The 22,066-nt window shown below is 41.1% G+C and overlaps 1 protein-coding gene across 2 annotated transcripts in view; it reads left to right on the forward strand.

Moving 5' to 3' along the window:
- LOC132380546 (uncharacterized) overlaps positions 1-19,864 on the forward strand; it is a 41,035-nt gene extending 21,171 nt beyond the window's left edge. For both annotated transcript variants that reach the window (XM_059949441.1, XM_059949443.1), the window contains exons 6-9: positions 1,487-1,514; positions 7,947-7,990; positions 13,538-13,575; positions 16,284-19,864. In XM_059949441.1, the coding sequence (XP_059805424.1) occupies positions 1,487-1,514; positions 7,947-7,990; positions 13,538-13,575; positions 16,284-16,415 (242 nt within the window). In that variant the 3' untranslated portion in view covers positions 16,416-19,864. The remainder of the gene's footprint in view (positions 1-1,486; positions 1,515-7,946; positions 7,991-13,537; positions 13,576-16,283) is intronic.
- The last annotated feature ends 2,202 nt before the right edge of the window (positions 19,865-22,066 follow it).

Consider the following 22,066-nt stretch of genomic DNA (forward strand, 5'->3'; position numbering starts at 1 on the left):
TGTTCTCTACATAAACATCATTTGACAAGTTTCGGCATGTGAAGTTGGTCAAGAAATTTCAGCCGCTCTGCATGCAAGATGAAGTAGTAAATTGGATTAGACATTGGCTTTGTGGGAGAAGCCCGTCAGTGGTCATAGATAGTTGCCTCTCTGACCAGAGGCAGCAGGAATTGGTGCTAGGTCCGTTTTGTTAATCATTTCTATCAACGATCTGGATGTAAATGTGGTTAACTGGATCAGCAGATTTGCAGATGACACTGTTATCCAAGGTTGCCGGTTAACAAGGTTAACAAGGTTGCCGGTGTAGTGGACTGCATGGAAGGACTTAAGGGTTGCGGGCCAGCTGGAAAAATTGTCTGCAAAATGGAAGATGAAATTGAATGCAGACAAGTGCAAGGTGTCGAACTTTGGTAAGACCGACCAGGATAAGTCTTACACAGTGAATGGCAGGGTACTGAAGAGTGCGATAAAACAAAGGAATCGGGAATACAGATACATAATTTATTGAACATGGCGTCACAAGTAAATAGGGTCGTAAATCAAGCTTTTGGCATATTGGCCTTCATAAATCAAAGTACTGAGTACAGGAGATGGCTGTTATGTTGCAGTTGTACAAGACATTGGTGAGGCCAAATTTGAAGTATTATTATGTACAGTTTCGGTCACTTGAATGAAAGATGTAAATGAGGCAGAAAGAGGTCGGAGAAAATTTACAAGGATGTTGCCAGGACTTGAGAACCTCAGTTGTAAAGAAAAATTCAATGGGTTAGGATTTTATTCCTAGGAAGGTAGAAGAGAGAGGGGAGATTTCAAACAGCTATAAAAAAAATATGAAAGCTATGGATAGGCTAAACGCAAACAGGCTTTTTTCACTGAGGTTGGGTGGAACTACAATCATATATCATGGGTTTTATGTGAAAGCTGAAAATTTTAGGGGAAACTGCTTCGCACAGAGGGTCGGGAAAGTGTGAACCCAGCTGCCATCACAAGAGGTGCATACAAGCTAGACTACAAGGTTTAAGAGCAGTGTGGACCAGTACGTGGATTATAGGGCTACGGAGGGCTGTGGTCCCGATGCAGTTCGATGGGTGCAGGCAGTTCAAATGGTTCGGCACTGACTAGCTAGGCCGAAAGGCCTGCTTCTTTGCTGAACTTTTCTATGACGCTGTGTACTTTGAGAATATCATCATTTTGACCTTAGACTACACGAAACAACTGGTTAGGCTTCTTTAAGTGCATCAGTTGATTATAGTATCTGATTGCGACTTTTATGCACTTGACAGCCAATTGGATATTGAACCTTTATCCCAAGTAACAGGTTAAACTTTCCAGGTGTAAAGGGAAATATCGATAACAGATTATGTTTTGCAGTTGGTTTAAACATTCATGTTTCAGTCTTTATTAAGTGCGGCTGATATGAGGTGTGGATCTTGACTTTAAAGCAAGGCATAGACTAACTTTTACTATTTTTATTATTCATTTGCAGCCAACGCCAGAAGGAACAGAAACAATGGGTGAGAAAATGTTACTTTTTAGCAGAAGCGCGTGTATATGAAAACACTTATGAACCTCTCGCCGGAATTTGATTACGGTTTGCATGCAGTTCATACTGTACACAAGATGCTGACGTCTTTAGACGTTGACATCATTTTCCATTAGTAACGCAGCTTCTGAACTAAAAGTAAAGTTCTTCAAAATTAATTTATGATAATATCCCCCTGACGAAATAAATCATGAAATGAAAATATCGAAATATCCATCACTGACTGGCTAAAGAAATGCCTTGTCATCTCCGTCCTTTTATACTCAGGTTGTTCCCTCTGCCGAGACTCACTCACAATAGAAAACATACTTTCCACGTTGACTCTATCGAGGCCTTTCAATATTCGACAGGTTTCAAAGAGAACCCCCTCATTCTTCTAAACTCCAGCGAGTAAAGGCACAGAGCTTTTAAACACTCATCATAGTCAACATTCCTTTTGTTTCTTTTACAGCTGTGCAGACCTATCATTGATCTGAGCAGCACATTTTTACGCTGCCTGAAAGCTACGTGGCACATTATTTTATTTAATTATTCAAAATGAAAATTGAAAAAAAAGATCGCATACATTTGATTTTATTTATTAGTTCAAGGGAATAATGAAATACAGAACAACAAAGAAAATATTTCACGTTTCGTAAACTTTTTCTTGTCGCTGTTTATTGCAGCTGCGCGGCAACAAAGGGTGTATCCGCGGGAGCATTTCAGTTGCTGCACGTTCGCAGTAATCACTGCATTTTCACAATCATTCTCTTCAATGCAATGCCGGCACATCTTTTCTTAGATATAGGCCTAAAACGACTCATAATTCTCCACGTGTGATCTGACCATGTCCTCATAAATCCGTGCTTTTATATTACAGTACTCTTTAACGAATGCTACCATTGCATTGCCTTCCTTTCCGATGGATATAGACCAAACTCAAGGAATAAAACGGATTCGTTGCTATAGGCATAATTCGATGATTTATGACTCTACCATCCTTATACCTAAAGGTCCTTTTATAACACAATTCAGTATAGTGCTGTTGATCATTTTCAATAATAAATGTGATTGAAATGAATATAGGTCATATCATATGCTGTTTATGAGGATATCACCAGAACTGGAACAAATAGAAAGTATAGCTGACGAGGTACTCCGTTGGCAGCTGCCCTTGCAAGAAATCGGGTTGTAGGTATATATTGCGAGGAGAGTGTGAAAATGAAGGCAATATTCTCCTAAGCAGGGGTCTGGATCCAAATCCAGAGCAGCAGAGACGATATATCAGTGAAATAAAATTAATAACCGACCAGAAATTAGCAATTCATGAGGAGTGCAAAACAAGAGAGAACAGAAACTGAACACAATAGGCAACAAGGTAAACTTCAGATAGGGAGATTAAGAGCTGGGAGCAAATGGTTGATATCGGCTGGTTCGATGAGTAAACAAAGACTATGGGTGAGAACTGGAGTTACATAGTCTGCAGAGTATGAGGCTGTAATAAATGGCAGATGAATCATATTAGTTTAGAGGAGACGGGTAAACGCCTGAATGTGTAGGCTGAGAGGTGTCATCGGGACCAGACTTGACAGAACCAAGTAACTGTATTCCAACTGTTAAAACAGTAGGAGAGACATGACAAGACATTTTACAACAAATAAAGCTATCAGCGAATTTTAGAAGAACTCGGAATGGTATTTTCATCCAACTTCTCTTCTTTACAGCTTTAGCCCTGAAACAGTGTCTGTTTCAATCTCCTGTGAGTGCATCAAGTGCCATTCTATGTTAGTCATTTGACTTTGTTAGCGTTTTCGTCAACTCGATCAGATTCTGCCATTCACTCTCGTCAATAAGGCTCTTTACTTTAGCCAGCAAACCTACCATAAAATCCACAGTCACACAATTATATGTGCATAGGCAAGCTTGCTTAATAAGTTTGCAGATGACACGAAATTGTGTTTTGTTGATTGTGAAGGTTACCATAGATTATTAAGGTGGAGAATCAACACCTTATATTTAGCCTGGATTTCCACCAACCTGATTATAAGAATATCGATTTCTCCTTCTGCTGAACAAAATTCACACCCGCACCCATTCACCACTCTGACATCTTACTTCCTTTCACCTATTAATTCACCCTGGGTCTCCTCCTCCTTCCCTTTCTCCTATTGTCCACTCTCCTCTGCTATCAGATTCTTTCTTATCCAGCCCTTCACTTTGACCACCCACATGGCTTCACCTATCACTTCCCAGCTAGTCTCTTTCCCACTCCTCCCACCATTTAACTGAAGTGTCTCCCTCTTCCCTCTCAGTCCTCACAAAGGGACTCGTCCGGAAACATTGGCAGTTTACTCTTTTCGGTTGACGCAGCCTAAGCTACTGAGTTAATCCAGAATTGTGTATGCGTTGCCTAGGTAGATTATAGTGGGTTTTTCTTAGACATGGAAATAGACAAATGGATATCATTGCTCATGAGTATGAAGTGATGCAGTTTTGAAAGTCAAAACAGCGTAGGATTCATATAATGAATGGGAGGAACTTAGGAGTACGAGTGCATAGTTCATTGAAGGCAGAGTCACTGGTCGACATTTATCTGTTACTTCCTTTTATCATTGATCCTGGCTGCGTTCCTGGCACCTACTATCCGCCGTGTAGAACAAACTCTCTTGAAAGTCTGAAAAAAATACTCCAAAACCAGATAGAGGTGGAGGAAATGACACCGCTGATCAGAGATGGTATCACGGCTGCAGAAAAGGAGGAAGTCATGGAGGGATTGTCTACTGAGTCTCTATGGGAGGAACTTAGGAACAGGAAGGAGGTCACACAATAGTTCATCAAGGAGCAGTTCGGGAGAAATATCCTGGAACGGTGCAGTAACAACAAGGTTGTTGTGATGGGGGATTTTAATTTCCCCAATATTGATTGGCATCTCCCAAGCAAGAGGGGTTTAGCTGGGATAGAGTTTGTTATTTGTGTTCAAGAAGGTTTCCTGACACAGTATGTAGATAACCCTACAAGAGGAGAGACTGTACTTGATCTGGTATTGGGAAATGAACCCGGTCAAATGTCAGATCTCTCAGTGGGAGAGCATTTTGGAGATAGTGATCATAATTCTGTCTCCTTTACAATAACTTTGAGATAGGAAGATATGAACAGACAAGTTAGGAAAGTGTTTAATTGGAGTAAGGGGATATGTGAAGCTATCAGGCAGGTGCTTGGAAATATAAATTAGGAACATATGTTCTCAGGGAAATGTATGGCAGAAATCTGGTAAATGTTCAGGGGATATTTGCATGGCGTTCTGCACAGGTACATTTCAATGAGGCAGGGAAAGGATGGTAGGCTACAGGAACCCTGGTGTACCAAGGCAGATAGAAATCTAGTCAAGAAGAAAAGAAAATCTAGGTAACGATAAAGATCTGAAAAATTATAAGACTAAAAGGAAGGAGCTTAAGAATGAAATTAAGAGCCAGAAGGAGCCATGATAAGGCCTTGGCGAGCAGGATTAAGGAAATTCCCAAGGCATTCTACAGGTAGGCAAGACAATAAGACATGAGAGAATAAGACCAATCAAGTGTGACAGTGGAAAAGTGTGTATGAAACCGGAGGAGGTAGCGGAGGTACTGAATGAATACTTTGCTTCACTGCGGAGAAGGAGCATGACGAATGTAGGGATGACTTACAGCGGAATGTAAAGCTTGAGCATATAGAGAATAAGAAAGAGGATGTGCTGGAGCTTTTGGAAAGCATCAAATTGGATAAGTCAACAGGACGGGACTACTGTGGGAAGCGAGGAAGGAGATTACAGAGGTGGTTCATTTTGGCAAGTCAATTATGATGATAGAATGTAGTATTAATAGTAACACTCTTGGCAGTGCGGAGGATCGGGGGATCTGAAGGTCCGAGTCCATATGACACCCAAAGCTGCTGCAAAGGTTGACTGTGTGGTTAAGAAGGAATACGGTGCATTGGCCTTCATCAACAATGGGACTGCGTTTATGAGCCGAGAGGTAATGTTACAGCTATATAGGACCCTAGTCAGATCACACTTGGAGTACTGTGTTCAGTCCTAGTCACCTCACTACAGGAAGAATGTGGAAATTATAGAAAGGGTGCAGAGAAAATTTACAAGAATGTTCCCTGGACTGGCGAGCATGCCTTATGAGAACAGGTTGTGTGAACTGGGCCTTCTCTCCTTGGAGCGACGTAGGATGAGAGGTGACCTGATAGAGCTGTATAAGATGATGAGAGGTACTGATCGTGTGGATAATCAGTGACTTTTTCCCAGGGCTGAAATGGCTAACAAGAGAGGACACAGCTTTAATATGCTCGGAAGCAGGTACAGAGGAGATGTTTTTTTAATGCAGAGAGTGGTGAATGCGTGGAATGGGCTGCTGACCACGGTGGTGGAGGTGGATACGATTGCGTCTTTTAAGAGAGATTCTTTGATAGGTACATGGAGATTAGAGGGAAAAAAAGAGAGCTATAGGTAATACTAGATAATTCCTAAAGTAAGTATATGTTCTCCACAGCTTTGTGGGAAGAAGGGTCTGTATTGTGCTGTAGGTTTTCTATGTTTCTACGTTTCAATGTTTCTATACTATGGCTCCTTCTGCTATTTTGTAACCAATTCGGTAGCTTAACCTGGAAAGTATGCGATCTTAACCGCTGGGATTGAATTGACTTTATTTCTTATATCCTTCACATACTTGAGGAGTAAACATCCTTAGGTTATGTCTCCGTCTGAATATGCAAATTGTAGTCATTTGTAATAAATAGTACGTACAGTAAGACATACATCAGAACCGTCAACATAGGTTAGATATGTAATTGTGCCAGCGTAAGTTTACCAGTGTGGCCTGGTGGAAGAAGCTGTCCTGTTGGTCCTGGTTTGAATGCTTCCCGGATGGTAGAAACTGGAACAGTTTGCGGTTTGCAGTGACTTGGGTCCCCAATTACCCTTAGGGCCCTTTTATGCACATGTCATTGTAAGTGTCCTGAATCGTGGGAGGTTCACATCCACAGATGCGCTGGGCTGTTCACAGCACTCTCTGCAGAGGTCTGCGATTGGAGGAAGTACAGTTCCCATTCCAGGCGGTGATACAGCTAGTAAGGATGTTTTCAATTGTGCCCATGTAGAAAGTCCTTAGCATTAGGGGACTCATGCCGAACTTTTTCAACCATCTAAGGTGAAGGAGGTACTGTTATGCTTCACCACACAGCCGGTATGTACAGACCACGTGAGACCGTCGGTGATGTGTATACCAAGGAACTTGAAGCTGCTCACCCTCTCAACTCCAGAACTACTGATGTCAATAGGAGAGAGCCTATCTTCATTCTTCCTGTATCCACAACCAGCTCCTTCATTTTTTGCGAAATTAAGTGAGAGGTTATTTTCTTGACACCACTGTGTCAGGGTGATAACTTCTTCTCTCTAGGCTGTATCGTTATTATTTGAGAAAAGGCCAACCAGCCTGTCAGATGGGAAATTGTCCACAGCCATCATAACGCCCATGTAGGTAAATCCTTCTGGTCTGCCCACATCAATTCTTTCAAAAGCAAAACTCAATCAAATTCGTCAGAGTCTATTTTCAATGCACGGAGCTTCTGACTGTCCCTAATCAGTCGTTGCCTTTCTAAGTGCAGGACCAATATTTTTTATTCGCAATTCAGAAGTTTTCTTGTCAATCTTCAGGACATAAGTGCAAAGGAGTACGAAATTATTGCTTTTCCAGATCCAATGCAGCATAAAAAGCACAATAAGCACAAAGAACACAATTAAAAACACAATCAATATAAATAGGTAATATTAGCTAATATAGGTAGACTGATTGCATGTACATAAGGTGACTCTAGGCACAGGACAGAGAAGTACCTCGAGAGTAGGGGACTCCGAAAGCATAGTTTTGATAATGGGGTTGTGAAGGTGTGGATTAACACATGTGGGTGTTGATAGCTTAACAGCTGAGAAGAAGTAACTGTTCTTGAATCCGGTTGTTCTGCCTGGATGCCAGGACCACCAGATAAATCCTGTCTGCCGAAATTATTTTGCAGGAACATTCCCACCACGGATGTTGGGCTCACTATCCTGTTGCTACATTGTTTGTTACTGGAACCATTCTTAAAAAGGGACGCAACATTAGCTACACTACAATCTACCAGAACTTCATCCGTGTTTAATGATGCCGCACAGAAACATCTCTTCCATTGCCTGAACAATTGATTTCCTTGCTTCACACTCAAAGCAACTTTCCAATGCTCCTTACCCGTGAGGACGTAATCAATCTTAAGTAAATGCCCATTACCACAAATATTTGCTTCGAAAAGAACGACATTCAAAAATTGAGTTGCTTTGTGTTTTTTTTCCTTGGACAGAATAGGAAATAAGCCTATTAATTTCTGTATACTGTTTTCCTTGCTTTAGGGATAATCTATGGACAACACTGGACAGCAATACCTGTTCTCCATGTAAGTCTCATTTCTATCAAATAAGTTTAAATTCCTCATTGAAAGCCCTGTATGTCGTTTTACACTTGCGTGTATTGTGACCTGCAAAGATTGCAGCATGTAAATTTATACTCTGTACAGATAACTTTTAGTGATATGTGACCATTAAAATGTACATCAGCAGTGTTGTTTTACCAAAATAAGAGAGGAGGCCTGCAGAACTGAGAGAAAAAAGTAGAATGGCAGCTCCAAAAATAAGACGTAACGCAACGTCAGATTATGCACCATTATCCACCCTTGACCCTTCTCTCTTTCCCACTTCTGATAAAACTTCCCTGCACCTGAAGCATTAACTATTTTTCCTTCCACATTTGCTGGGATCAGGTCCCGATGAAGAGTCTCAGCTCAATATGGCAACCATTTACCCTTTTCCATAAATGCTGCCTGGCCTGATGAGTTCTTCCAGCCTTCTGTCTATGTGTGTTGCTGAGTTTTTATTTCAGATTTCTGGCATCTTCAATTTTTTTTTTAATTTATTTTCCAGTGCCAACAATTCAATGCTTTCCGTTTTTCACTGTAGTTTGATATCGTAGTATTTGGACTAGAAAATGTTAAGTTTCAGAGTTTTTCTTATATTTGCCATGTGGTCAAGATGTATTCACTTAGAAGAAATTCTAGGCCGTCTCTAGAGCAGGCTACATAGTCAGCACAACATTTTGGGCCGATGGGTCTGTAATGTGCTGTAGATTTCTATGGTCTATGTTTTTATGTAAAATATCAGAATCGGGATCAGAATCAGGTTTATTATTACCGGCATGTAACGAAAATTTTGTAAACTTAGTGACATCAGTTCAATGCAATACATAATACAGAAGAGGAAAAAAAGGAAATAAATAATAATAATAATAAAAAATGAATAAGTATATCAATTATAGTATACGTATATTGAATAGATTATAAACGTGCACGAAAAACAGAAATACTGTTTATTAAAGAAAAGTGAGGTAGTGTCCAAGGGTTCAATGTCCTTTGCGGAATCCCATTGCAGAGGGGAAGAACCTGTTCCTGGATCGCAGAGTGTGTGCCTTCAGGCTTCTGTACCTCCTACCTGATGGTAAAAGGGCATGCTCTGGTTGCTGGAAGTCCTGAATAATGGACGCTGCCTTTCTGAGACACTGCTCCATTGAAGATGTCCTGGGTACTTTGTAGGCTATTACCCAGATGGAGCTGACTAGATTTACCACCCTCTGCAGCTTCTTTCGGTCCTGCGCAGTAGTACGCCCCCCACCCCACCCTCACCCAATATCAGACAGTGATGCAGCCTGTCAGAATGCTCTCCAAGGTGCATCTATTTGTTGACATGCCAAATCTCTTGAAACTGTTAATGAAGTATAGCTGCTGTCGTGCTTTCTTTATAACTACATCGATATGTTGGGACCAGGTTAGATCCTTAGAGATCTTGATACCCTGGTACTTGAAACTGCTCATCCTCCACTTCTGATCCCTCTATGAGGATTGGTATGTGCTCCTTCGTCTTACCCTTGCTGAAGTCCACATTTAGCTCTTTCGTCTGACTGAAGTTGAGTGCCAGGTTGTTGCGACACCATTCCAATTGTTTCCCTATCCCACTCCTGTACACCCTCTCGTCACCACCTGAGATTCTACCAACAATGTTTGTATTGTTACGATACGGCAATAATGAATATAGAATTAAGACAGGGTTTTTTTAATAAACAAATAAACATTTATTTAAACTCTGCTGAATAAAAATGAAAAGTAAACAAATGACTGCATGGGGTACCTTATTAAATGCTTTGCTGAAATCCATTCACACTACATCTACTGCTCTTCCTTCATCAATATGTTTAGTAACATCCTCAAAAAATTCAATTAGGCTCATAAGGCATGACCTGCCCTTTACAAAGTTATGCTGACTACTCCTAATCATATTATACCTCTCCAAATGTTCATAAATCCTGCCTCTCAGGATCTTCTCCATTAACTCACCAACCATCAAGGTAAGACTCACTGGTCTATAATGTCCTGGGCTATCTATACTCCATTTCTTGAATAAAGGAACAACATCCGCAACCCACCAATCCACGAGAACGTCTCCCTTCCCCATTGATGATGCAAAGATCATCACCAGAGGCTCAACAATCTCTTCCCTTTCTTTCCACAGTAGCCTGGGGGATATTTCATCCGTTCCCAGCGAATTATCCAACTTGATGCCTTCCAAAAGCTCCAGCACATCCTCTTTCTTCATATCTAGATGCTCAAGCTTTTCAGTCTGCTGCAAGTCATCACAACAATCACTAAGCTCCTTTTCCATAGTGAATACTGAAGTAAAGTATTTATTAAGTACCTATCTATTTCCTCCAGTTCCATACACCCTTTGCCACTGTCACATTTGATAGGTTCTATTCTTTCACATCTTATCCTCTTGCTCTTCACATACTTATAGAATTCCTTGTGCTGCATGCCAACGTCTTCTCATGGCCCCTTCTGGCTCTTCTAATTTCCTTCGTAAGCTCCTTCCTAATAACCTTATAATCTTCTGGATCTCTAACATTACCTAGCTCTCTGATCCTGTTGTAAGTTTTTCTTTTCTTCACGACTAGATTTATTACAGCCTCTGTACACCATGGTTCCTGTACCCTACCATAACTTCCCTGTCTCATTGGAATGTACCTATACAGAGCTCTACACAAATATCCCCTGAAAGTTTGCTGCATTTCTTCCGTACTTTCCCGGAGAACAACTGTTTCCAATTTAAACCTCCAATTTCCTGCCTGATAGCCTCATAGTTCCTCTTACTCCAATTAACGCTTATCCGACTTTTCCGTTCCTATCTCTCTCAAATGCTATTGTAAAGGGCAGAGAATTATGATCACTATCTCCAAAATTCTGTCCCACTGAGAGATCTGACACATTACCTGGTTCATTTCCCAATACCAAATCAATTACAGCCTCTCCTCTTGTAGGCGTATCTACATATTGTGTCAAGAAACCTTCCTGAACACACCTAACAAACTCCACCCTATCTAAGCACTTCGCTCTAGGGAGATGCCAATCGATAATTGGGAAATTAAAATCTCCCCTTGCGACACTCTGTTATTATTACACCTTTCCAGGATCTGTTTACCTATCTGCTCCTCGATATCCCTGTTACTATTAGGCGGCCTTCTTGTTCCTAACCTCCACCCACAGAGACTCCGTAGACAATACCTCTATGTCGTCCAACTTTTCTGCAGCTGTGACACTATCTCTGATCAACAGTGCCACACCCCCACCTCTTTTGCCTCCCTCCTGACCTTTCTGAAACATCTAAAACATGGCACTTTCAGTAACCAATCCTGTCCCTGAGCCATCCAAGTCACTGTAAAAACCACCATATCATATCTCCAAGTACTGATCCACGCTCTAAGCTCATCCGCTTTGTTCACAGCACTTCCTGCATTAAAATAGACACATGTCAAGCCTTCGGTCTAAGCGTGTCCCTTCTCTATCACCTGCCTATTCACCCTCTCGCACTATCTACAAGCTTTCTCTAATTGGGAGCTAACTTCCTCTTCCCCAGTCTCTTCAGTTTGGAGGCTATTTGAGGCACACGCCGTGAGGAGCATTTAATCGGTGGCAGGAGTTTGGCCCCATTCGCACCCCTTAAGCTATCAAAAACTGATTAACATTAATGTCAAATAGGCACTATTGGATTAGGTGCTTAAGTTGGTGCTCTCAATTATTACAAATATTCTATTCAAACTTCCAGTTAAAGAAGACAGGACGGCCCCTTTGGTGAGGAATTTCTCATTATTTTTATATTACTTGTTACATGGGACATTTGCTCAGTATACAATGGTAACCAACAACAGTGATCTCATAAATCTGTCTGAACAACCAACTAGCTTGTACTATTATGACAGTCAATAATCAAGGAAGTAAAACCAGGAAAAAAAGTTGTTTAATAGTTAGGTTGTTTTTACAGAACAGAACTAGTGTTCATTGCATTGGTCTTTAACTTGAAAAGTCCATAGAAAAGAAACAATTTCTTTTTTGTTTTTACGGTTATCTATGAAGAAAATCATTGTTCGGTTGAACACTTCTCATAAATAATACACCAGTGAATTTTTAGTTTACAGCGTGTAAATTAACAGGTTGTTAGAGGGCGCCAATGTCCCAGAATTCAGTGAGAATTCAGAATTCAGCTAAGGCTGAAATGTCGTACACAAACAGGAAAAAAGGCACTGACTCAGCGGGATCGTGTCTGTAAATACTGCCACTGAATGTTAAGTATAAAAGAGATTTAATAGAGGAAGAGTAGATAATAAGTGAAATCTGTTTTAGGTCAGAATTCGAGAACTCTGCAACTTGAATCGTTTCCTCTGCCAAGTATTAATGGGTTACCACAGATCATATACGGTATCAGTTAGTTATCATGAAATGCATCATTGTGGTGTTTTTGGTATTTGGTAATCCACAATCTGCACCTTCCACTGAAAGGAAAGATAATACCTTCCTCAAAGATAATATCCATCTGCAGCGGGAATATATCAGAGTTAATTTAAGTGCTTATAATTGTTTCAACGAGTGAGATAATTGTATGTGATTTATAGACCAACATGCACATTTCCCAAAAGTTTATATTACAACCCTCCCTCCCAACTGGACGTGTTCCGAGTGATTGGTCTGAATTACGATGACCAATTTGAACTACTAGAAAAGAAAATGAGCTGGGCGAAATAAAGTTGGTTTTGTATAGTTGCAAACGGCTATCCTTTGATGTTCAGTCTTTCAGAATTCACTCGCTGATAAGAACATTACGAGTGGGAGCAGCAGTAAGCCGTTTGGCGCATCGGTCCTGCTCCGCCATTCAATAAATTCATGGCTGATCTTGATGTGCACTCAGCTCCACGCACCGGCTCCTTTCCATAATCTTTAATGCCCCTACTATGCAAAAGTCCAGCCAATCTGACACCATTTGTCAATATTCCCCTCCTCACCTGAATCCAGCTATCGCTTGCCAGCTCATGCCCCCCCCCACATTTTTACTTGCTACCTCCGCTCTGTTATTTCAGTGCAGAAGAAGGATCTCGACCCAAAACATCGACTGCCCATTTCTTTCCACAGAAGCTACCTGACCTGATCGGATCTTCCAAGTGGTTCTTATTATTTTCTTTTCCTTGTGCTTCAGATTGCAGCATCTGGTTCAATTTGCCTTCTTTGCCCAGGTCCACATATTGCTGTTTTAAATCATTGGCTCAAAGTTGGAAGGAACAGGACAAACCTGCTATCAAGCCAATTGTGATATGACACTAGTCTCAGACTTACAAAGTAATTTTACGCGCTACGTATCTATAATTTTAAGCCATCTCATGCTACTGATGATATTAAGATATCTCGGTGGTTTCCGATCAATCATGATATTATTAACTGACATTGCTCAATTATTTTTTCTGATAGATCATTAAACATTGTAGACTTGTTCAATTACTCCAAGGCATAGAATATTAAGGAAAAAAACTGTTAAGTTATCCTTAATATTTTATCTGCATGATTTTTTCCCTACAGATCGAATGAGCAGCAGGCGTTCATTTAGGTTTTCACGTGTAAGTATCTCCTTGATTTTTTTTTACTTATGAGTGATTTGGGATATCGCATCTGTATTGATCGGAGCTTTCAAAGACAGAAATACCTCTCAGGCAGAGGAAACATTAGGTCCGCATTGTACTCAACGTGCTGAGACAATCTGACACCATCTGGATTGCTGGCTCAATGACAAGGTGCAAAATGCACTGTGCACTCCTCGTATTCAAGCTGGAAGGGAGCATCTCCATTCACTGCGCTCCATCGTTAGACTAATGTATCAAAATAATTGCGAGAGGAGAGGAAAATATAATCATTTAATCATTATTCTGGCAATTCGGTTTGCCACAAAACTGGAATCAAAGGACACCACCTTAAAAATGTTGTACATACAGAAGAAGCTGGGCCTCAACTCCACATTGAATGGATATGTATCCTTCTCCTACAGAGGTCCCGTTGTGAATCTGTAATGTCACTAGCAATTGGATGTGTGTTTCTCTGTCTCTGCCTGTGTGTCCATATATCTATATGTGAGAGCTGACGTTTGTGCATGTTGCATCTGCGTGTATGTGTGTGTGTGTGTGTGTGTGTGTGTGTGTGTGTGTGTGTGTGTCTGTCTGTATGTTTTTATTTATACCTGTGTTATGTTTCTGAGTGAGATTTTGTTTGTGCTTGATTCTATGTGTCTGTGTGAACGTGTGTATATGCGTGCCTATATGCACATTTGTGTCTGCGTGTCTGTGTGTGTGTGTGTGTGTGTGTGTGTGTGTGTGTGCCTTCTTACTCTTGTAGTTTCTAACACGCTGTCCAAGCTTTATAGATTTTCAAGCCCTATGTCTCCTCTTTATAAGGATTTTATTTCTTTTTACCAACACAGCCACGCCAAGCACCCTGCATAACTGCCTGTCATTTTGCTGCAATGTGTATCCGTGTGTATGAAGCTCCCAGTTATAATCCTTATTCATCTAAGACTCAGTGGTGTCCAGAATGTCACACCATCTGAACTTTAATTGTGCTGTATGATCATCTACCTTATTTTGTCCACTGGTGCATTCAAATATAACACCTCCAGTTCTATATTCATCACCCTTTTCAGTTTTTCCCCCATGTTACACTTCAACTCATTCCACTGACAACAGGCAATTTTCCCCATCATCTGCCTGTCCTTCCTTACATTCTCCCTGCACTCAACTTCTAATTATATACCATCTGTCCCATTCTCAACCATGTCATTCCGTTTTTCATCCCTCTATCACATTAGTTTAAACCCTCCTGAACAGCTCTAACAAACCTGTCTGCAACGATATTGATCCCGTTCGGATTCAGGTTTAACCGTTCCTTTCTGTGCAGGTTATACCCTCCCCAGAAGAGATCCCGAACATTTCAGATCCAGAACTCTGAAATCAAGCCTCAGCCAGGCATTCATCCCCCAACCCATCTCATGGTCGCCCTCACTGGCACAACTGGCGAGACATTGCTGCCCTGGAGGTCGTGCATTGCAACCTTCTACCTAAATCCCTATATTCAATCTTCGGGGCCTCCTTTCATTTCCTACCTATATCGTTGGTACAAATGCTGTATGTAATACGACCTCAGGCTGTTTACACACCCTCTTTTGAATGATGTGGATCGATCTGAGACATCCCTGACCATGCCATCTGGGAAGCAAAATACCTTCGGTGTCTCTTTGTCACATTCACCGAGACACCTTTCTGCTGCCCTGACTATAAAATTCCCTGTCAATACTACACTCATCTTCTCTTCCATCTCCTTGTGAGCCACAGAGTCATACACGGTGCCAGAGACCAGCTCGTCGCGTCTTCTTCCCATTTCTCCAAAGTAGGATGCTTATTTTTGAGAGGAACAGCCCCAAGGGTACTCTGTACTACTTGCTTATTCCCTTGCCCTCTCCTGACAGTCACTCGGGAAACTGTCTCCTGCATCTTAGTGATGACTACCTCCCTATAGCTCCTATCTATCACTTTCCCATTCCCCTGTATAAGTTGAAGGTCATCGAGCTGCAGCTCCAGTTCCTTAACACTGTCTCTGAGGAGCTGCAACTTGGTGCACTTCCCGCAGATGTAGTTATCAGGGAGATCTAAGGTCTCCCAAAGATCCTACATCTCATAAGATGAACATGCCATTAACTTTGTAGGCATTCTCAGAGCCCTATGTACTAATAGAAAAAAAATACTAGAAACTTACTTAGATCCTTCGCCGGCCTGCCCATCCTGGTCTCGCTGAAGCTTGTTGAGCCAAAGCCGGATAACCTTAACGCATCCCCATTCCAACAAGGCCGCTCTGGTTACAAATTATTTCTTTTCATTGTCTCAAATGAGACACACTCCGGATGAGCCTTGCAGTTTTCAAAAGACGCTCGCCCTGCAAGACGTCGCTGTCTCACTTGCTAGTTCAGAGAATAATTTAATCACGACGAGACTTACAATTTTCCTGTGGCTACCGCTCTGCAAGGTCACTCGCTACTTCAAATGTTTGTGGCCGTGGTGTGTTTGTGAGTGTGTGTTTTTGTGCATTTGTGCTTGTGTATATGCATGTATGTGTTTCTGCCTATGTATGGGACTGTGTTTGACATATATCCTTCCAGCCCCTTTCAACCTTTGCATGCGTGTCTGGCTGTATGTGAGCGCGTTTGGATTACACAGATGTAAAGCAAAGAAAGAGAAAGATCCCATTCACTGGAACTAAAGTGTTTTAAACATTTCTGTTCCAGGATCTGGAAACCCCAAGAGAACAAGAAGGTGAAAATGCCTATTGCACCAGCCAGAGCACAGAGTTTTTGAACGGCATGCAGACCCACCCAGGTCTCCACGCGAAGCCTTATTTCATAACCTTTAGAGAGTAGTCACTCGTTGCCGTAGGATAAACCTTCACCGTAGCCTGTAAGCAAAAAGTAAACCAAGTTGAGGCAATGTACTGTGGCGGTGAATGTCAACTGTTATATTCGTCTCTGCTCGTCATCTTCAGAAGTCAAATGTTAACTGCGATTATCGTTGATATTTTGAAATATCGGGTTGATATTGAAGAATAAGAACATGAGAAACCAGTAGCAGCATGCTCTTCAAACCAGTCTTGAACATGAAAATACTCTTCCGGGCCTCACCTCCTCCTCTGTATCGATTCTCCATGGTCTCCAAGACGCCTATCTTAAAGCCAAGCCACTTACCTCTTCTTTAAGTCATCCATGTGATTCAAAATCTATTACATCCATTGGTAGTGAATACCAGAGAATCCCATTTTGTTCACGAGCTGTGTTTTTCCACCCGCATGATACGTGGGTCATCACTGACTTCATGACCGTTCTCAGCAGGCATTGATACAAGATGGTTTGCAAGACACTCTCTTAAAATATCCATCAAAGTACTTGCTCTATAAAGTAAGAACTGTGTGTTCTCTCTCAGACCAGGCCTTCAGAATTTGACAGAGAACATCACAAGTGCAAAGGGTTTTACTTTAAAAGTACATCCCTACTCCTGTCCCTGCTGAATAACAAAGAAAGCTGTTAATGGGATATCTCATTTATCAGAAGTAGCCTCACATTCAGTTGCAAATTCCTGAAGACCTAGCAATCCCGCCCTAAGACTGGATAAGATTGGACAGAGAGGAAGCTTCTGGTAGTGGGAGAGCCGATGACCAGAGGGCACAGCCTCAGAATAAAGGGGCATTTCCTCATCTCAGTACAGATTTTCAAATGCATTCATTACCAACGTATTTGTATGTCACCACTCCGACATTCATTTCCTGCAGTTATTCAGAGTAGTTGCAAACAATGCAATGGAATCATTCATATATCTTTAAAGTAAAGTTAAATTGTTAAAACTTGCGAGGGAGAAATGAAAAGAAATGGGTTTATAGGGAATAATAAATCAGCCATAATCCATTCCATGAGAGTAGATTCCCGGAAGGAATAGCCTAATTCTGCTCCTATGCAGAATTATTGTCTTATTGACCACTGTTTCCAGTCATTGGGTATATTTAAAGCGGTGGTTTATGGGTTCTTCATCGTTAAGGGCATCAAAGGTTAGAGGAGAATTTAGTTGAGAGCGAAAGTAAATTAGCCATGATGGAAAGAAACAGAAAACGTGATGGGCTGAATGGCTCAATTGTCCTTTTATGTCTTATGGTCACTTTGTCCTCTATATTGATATGATCAGCTGCACAACATACAAATAAACAGTGTAGCAAGCCTTCAGGCCAACCAATGCCAAGCTCAACTGTTATCAGATTCCAAACAATTTGGCCGTCTTTCCAGAAAGGGAAAAGTTCATTGCAAGCTAATTGAGATAACTCGTACATTGAGTAGATATTTGCTCAACAGAGAGAAGAGGTAGCACATTTACTATAATGCTGTCTTAAAAAGCCAATGATCTGGATTCGATCATGACCTATGCGCCTGCCTGGGTGTGGAATCTCCACATCCGTCCTATTGCCGAGTTGATTTCCTCTGGCAACTCCAGTTCCCCAACATTTCCCAAATGCATGCAAACTATTCTATTAATTTCCACACTGGACGTAATTAATGCGATTGTGTGCTAAATAGGTTACAGCGAAAATGTAAGGGGGGGTGGAAGTGGACAATATTGCCCCAAAAAAGCTTCATCGGCTGAATATAATGTATCTACACCACAAGGCAATATGATAAATAAAATAGCGAAACAAAACGATGATGTCCTAAGATACATAAAAAGATATTGCTCGTGACGGCTAAATCTCTGCTAATCATCAGAAGGAGATTTTATTCTCCAACTGACTAAGCTGACATCCATAAGCATTCATACTCATCAAGAATAGACTTGAAAAGCAAAATACAGCCTCTTGTTCGATTATCTGAATGTTGAACTGTATTCTAATTCCGCTCACCAACACTTGTCAAAGGGATTTAGCTGGCGTGGTGATTATAGGCCTCATCCAAATACTTCTAAAACTTTGTGGACAGACCCTGCTTCCACCAGCCACTCAGAACTGGCATTTCTAATTCCACCCACCCAAGATAAAAGACTGCTTCCCATAAACCTTCTAATCTTCTGAACGACTTTGGTTCAAGAGCCTGATATTTAAGGAATAATAACCGTTCCTGAACCTGGTGGTGTGAGCCCTTAGGCTCCTGTGCCTTCTTCCTAATAGCAGCAGCACGAAGAGAATGTATCCCGGCTGGTGAGGGTCTCTGATGATGGATGCTGCTTCCCTGCTACAACGCTTTGCGGATAAGGATTCAGTGGTGGAGAGGGTTTTTCTGTGATGGGCTAGACTCTATCTCTTACATTTTCCAGGATTTTCCATTCAAGGGCACAAGTGCTTGCATACTCAACTGCACTCGATATGCTCTCATCTACACACCTTTAGAAGTTTGTCAAAGTTTTCGATGTCACGCCGGATCTTCGCAAACTCTTAAGGAAGTAGGTGTGCTGCCGTACTTGCTGGGCCCAGGAACCCCTCCACCTCTGATCCTCCCATAAGCACTGGCTCATGGATCTCTATTATCCTTCTCCTAAAGAAAATAATCAGCTCTTTGGTCTTAGTTTTGCTGACATTGGGTAAGAGATTCAGCCAGGTTTTCACTCTATTACTTTCCATAGATGCTGCCTGACCTGCTGCGTTCCCCCAGGATTTTCAGTATGACACTCTGGATTCCCAGCACCTTCAGAATCCCTTATGTTGAAAGCTCTTAACGGAATTTGATTTTACAATGTGAAACCAATGTCAATTTTCAATGATCCTCACATTCATAATTTAACCCGCAAATTCCCATCAATGCAAAAGTCCACCTCCAGATGCTACATTAATTTGAAGCCCTTCACCTACTTGAGAACCACTCTGCACATACCCATGACAACAATGGGCGAGATTTGTTGAAGTTAGCATCTAAGTACTTATTGTCATCTTCACAATTGTATTTTGGTAGTATGCGTACTTTAAGCAGTTATTCTGCCATCTAAGAATACCAAATGGAGGAGCTGAACAATAGTTGAGAATGTTGCTTACCAACGTACAATCATTTCATATATTCGTCTGCAAATTATATCACAATTTTTGAGAGCAAAAAAGCGATGTATACTTTTGCATGACCTCTCTTTTCCGAATAAGTTGCTGAATGTAATTTGTGAGTTAGTGCTATTTTTAAGGACATGTGTTTTTCTGAGACAATTATATTTTTCTTCTGTCAGTCCGATTGTATTCTTTTTGGGTAGACCATCGGTCAACCCAAATGAATAATGCATACCAATAGACGGGTGGATGACTATGTATTTGGGTAAAAGTTTGATTGCATAACAGAGTTCAAATAAAATAAATCAATATCTTTATTATAGCGTTGAAGTTTGAATTTAATATTAGCTTTTCGGCGGGTGCACTGAATCGGTGACCAAGCCCTTTTCTACAAAAGACTGCTTTTGGGATGTCAGATATACTCATGAGGAATGCGACGAGATGAACAACCATAATGTGAAAGCACCAGAAACGGCGCAGAAGAAGTTAACCAGTATATTTCTTATATCTCGCTTTAGATGGTGTTGGCTATAAGGAGATGTTGAACGCACTTGCGTTCTCTAGATAATCTCATCCTGGTACACAGAATCTCCTTTCAGTTTTCCTAACTAACGAATCCCCTTGCACCACAGCTCGCCTCTTCTCCTTTTTTTCCTTGTGAGTCACAGAGTCAGACTCACCAACAGAGACCTGTTATTTTCCTCTACACTGGCTGTTTTACTCGTTTACCCTTCCTGACTGTCATATGGTTTCCTGTGTCCTGAACCTTGAGTGTAGCTACCTTTCTATGTACCCTGTCTGTCACCCCTCTGCCTCCTGAATGAACCGAAGTTCATCCAGTTTCATCACCAAATACTTAATGCGGAGTTTTAGTAGCTGCAGCTTGATGCAATTCTCACAGTTGCCCTCATCGGGACACTGAAGGTCTCCGTGTTTTGCCACATTGGGCATGTGGTATGTTGTACTATCCTGTCTGACATCTCCGCTGTTCTAATTGAGCAAACAGGAAGAAGGAAGAACAGTAAATTATGGAGTGGATAATCTGATAAATAATGAACAAACAATGGCAAGGCTATAGGAAAGGAGCTGAAGGAACATCAAAATAGTTCTGGCTGCCTTCTTGTTTAAGTCTCGCTTCCTGATTCCATAGTTTCATATCTAAGTAAAAAGAAACATGATCGAGTATAGGTATTTTAATAACTTAATTTTAATTTCAAATATTTTATTTGATTTTTAAAATTGTTTATTTCAATTCTTACTGTTCTAAGGAACTGAATACTGGTCCACCTAACACCGAGGTAAAATGGTACTCCAGAGCAATACATGCCTGTCACGCTAATTTAGGCCGGGTCCTCTGCATTTCACAAAAATAAGTAACAATGTAGGTACAGTGATCTGGAGCAGCATTTATGGAAAGAGAAACCAGTTAAGGTATCGGTATACGACGCTACACCAGGAACTTTACGAAGATCAGGTTCCATTAATTTGGCTATTCATAACTAGCACATGCAAGTACTGATATGCGGTAACTCATGGAAAGACAACTAGGAATTGAGGCTCAGCACAGATACCCTTACAGTTAACCAATAAATATCTTGGAAGCGAGCTTCACGGAAGTTGGTGGCAGTGGAAGAGAACAGATATTGTTGTCCAACAATTATCAATGCAGGAACCTAATTTCAGAATATTGTTTCAGTAAATTAGGCTCCTTAAAACAGCTTCCCTCGGCTGTCCTACACTCTACCCCACACTCAATTTGGGGTTTGGTAGATTGTTTACGCACTGTCCATTGCCACTATGTATCTGCGTGTAACTGAGCAATAAAATCTGGGGAGATCATCAGGGTGTAAAAGCTGTAAAAGCTTTTATAGATATGTGAAAATAAAAAGATTGGTCAAGACAAATGTAGGTCCCTTACAGTCAGAAACAGGTGACTTGATCATAGGGAACAAAGACATGTAATTGAATAACTACTTTGGTTCTGTCTTCACTCAGGAGGACATAAATAATCTTCCGGAAATAGTAAGGGACCGAGGGTCTAGTGAGATGGAGGAACTGAGGGAAATACATGTTAGTAGTGAAGTGGTGTTAGGTAAATTGAAGGGATTAAAGGCAGATAAATCCCCAGGGCCAGATGTTCTGCATCCCAGAGTGCTTAAGGAAGTATCCCAAGAAATAGTGGATGCATTTGTGATAATTTTTCAAAACCCCTTAGATTCTGGATTAGTTCCTGAGGATTGGAGGGTGGCTAATGTAACCCAACTTTTTAAAAAGGGAGGGAGAGAAAAACCGGCGAATCATAGACCGGTTAGTCTGACATTGGTGGTGAGGAAAATGCTAGAGTCGGTTATCAAAGTTGTGATAACAGTACATTTGGAAAGAAGTGAAATCATCAGACAAAGTCAGCATGGGTTTGTGAAAGGAAAATCATGTATGATGAATCTTATAGAATTTTTTGAAGATGTATCTAGTAGAGTGGATAGGGGAGAGCCAGTGGATGTGGTATATTTA

The sequence above is a fragment of the Hypanus sabinus genome, chromosome 24 (genome assembly GCF_030144855.1).
Source record: "Hypanus sabinus isolate sHypSab1 chromosome 24, sHypSab1.hap1, whole genome shotgun sequence".
NCBI lineage: Eukaryota > Metazoa > Chordata > Chondrichthyes > Myliobatiformes > Dasyatidae > Hypanus > Hypanus sabinus.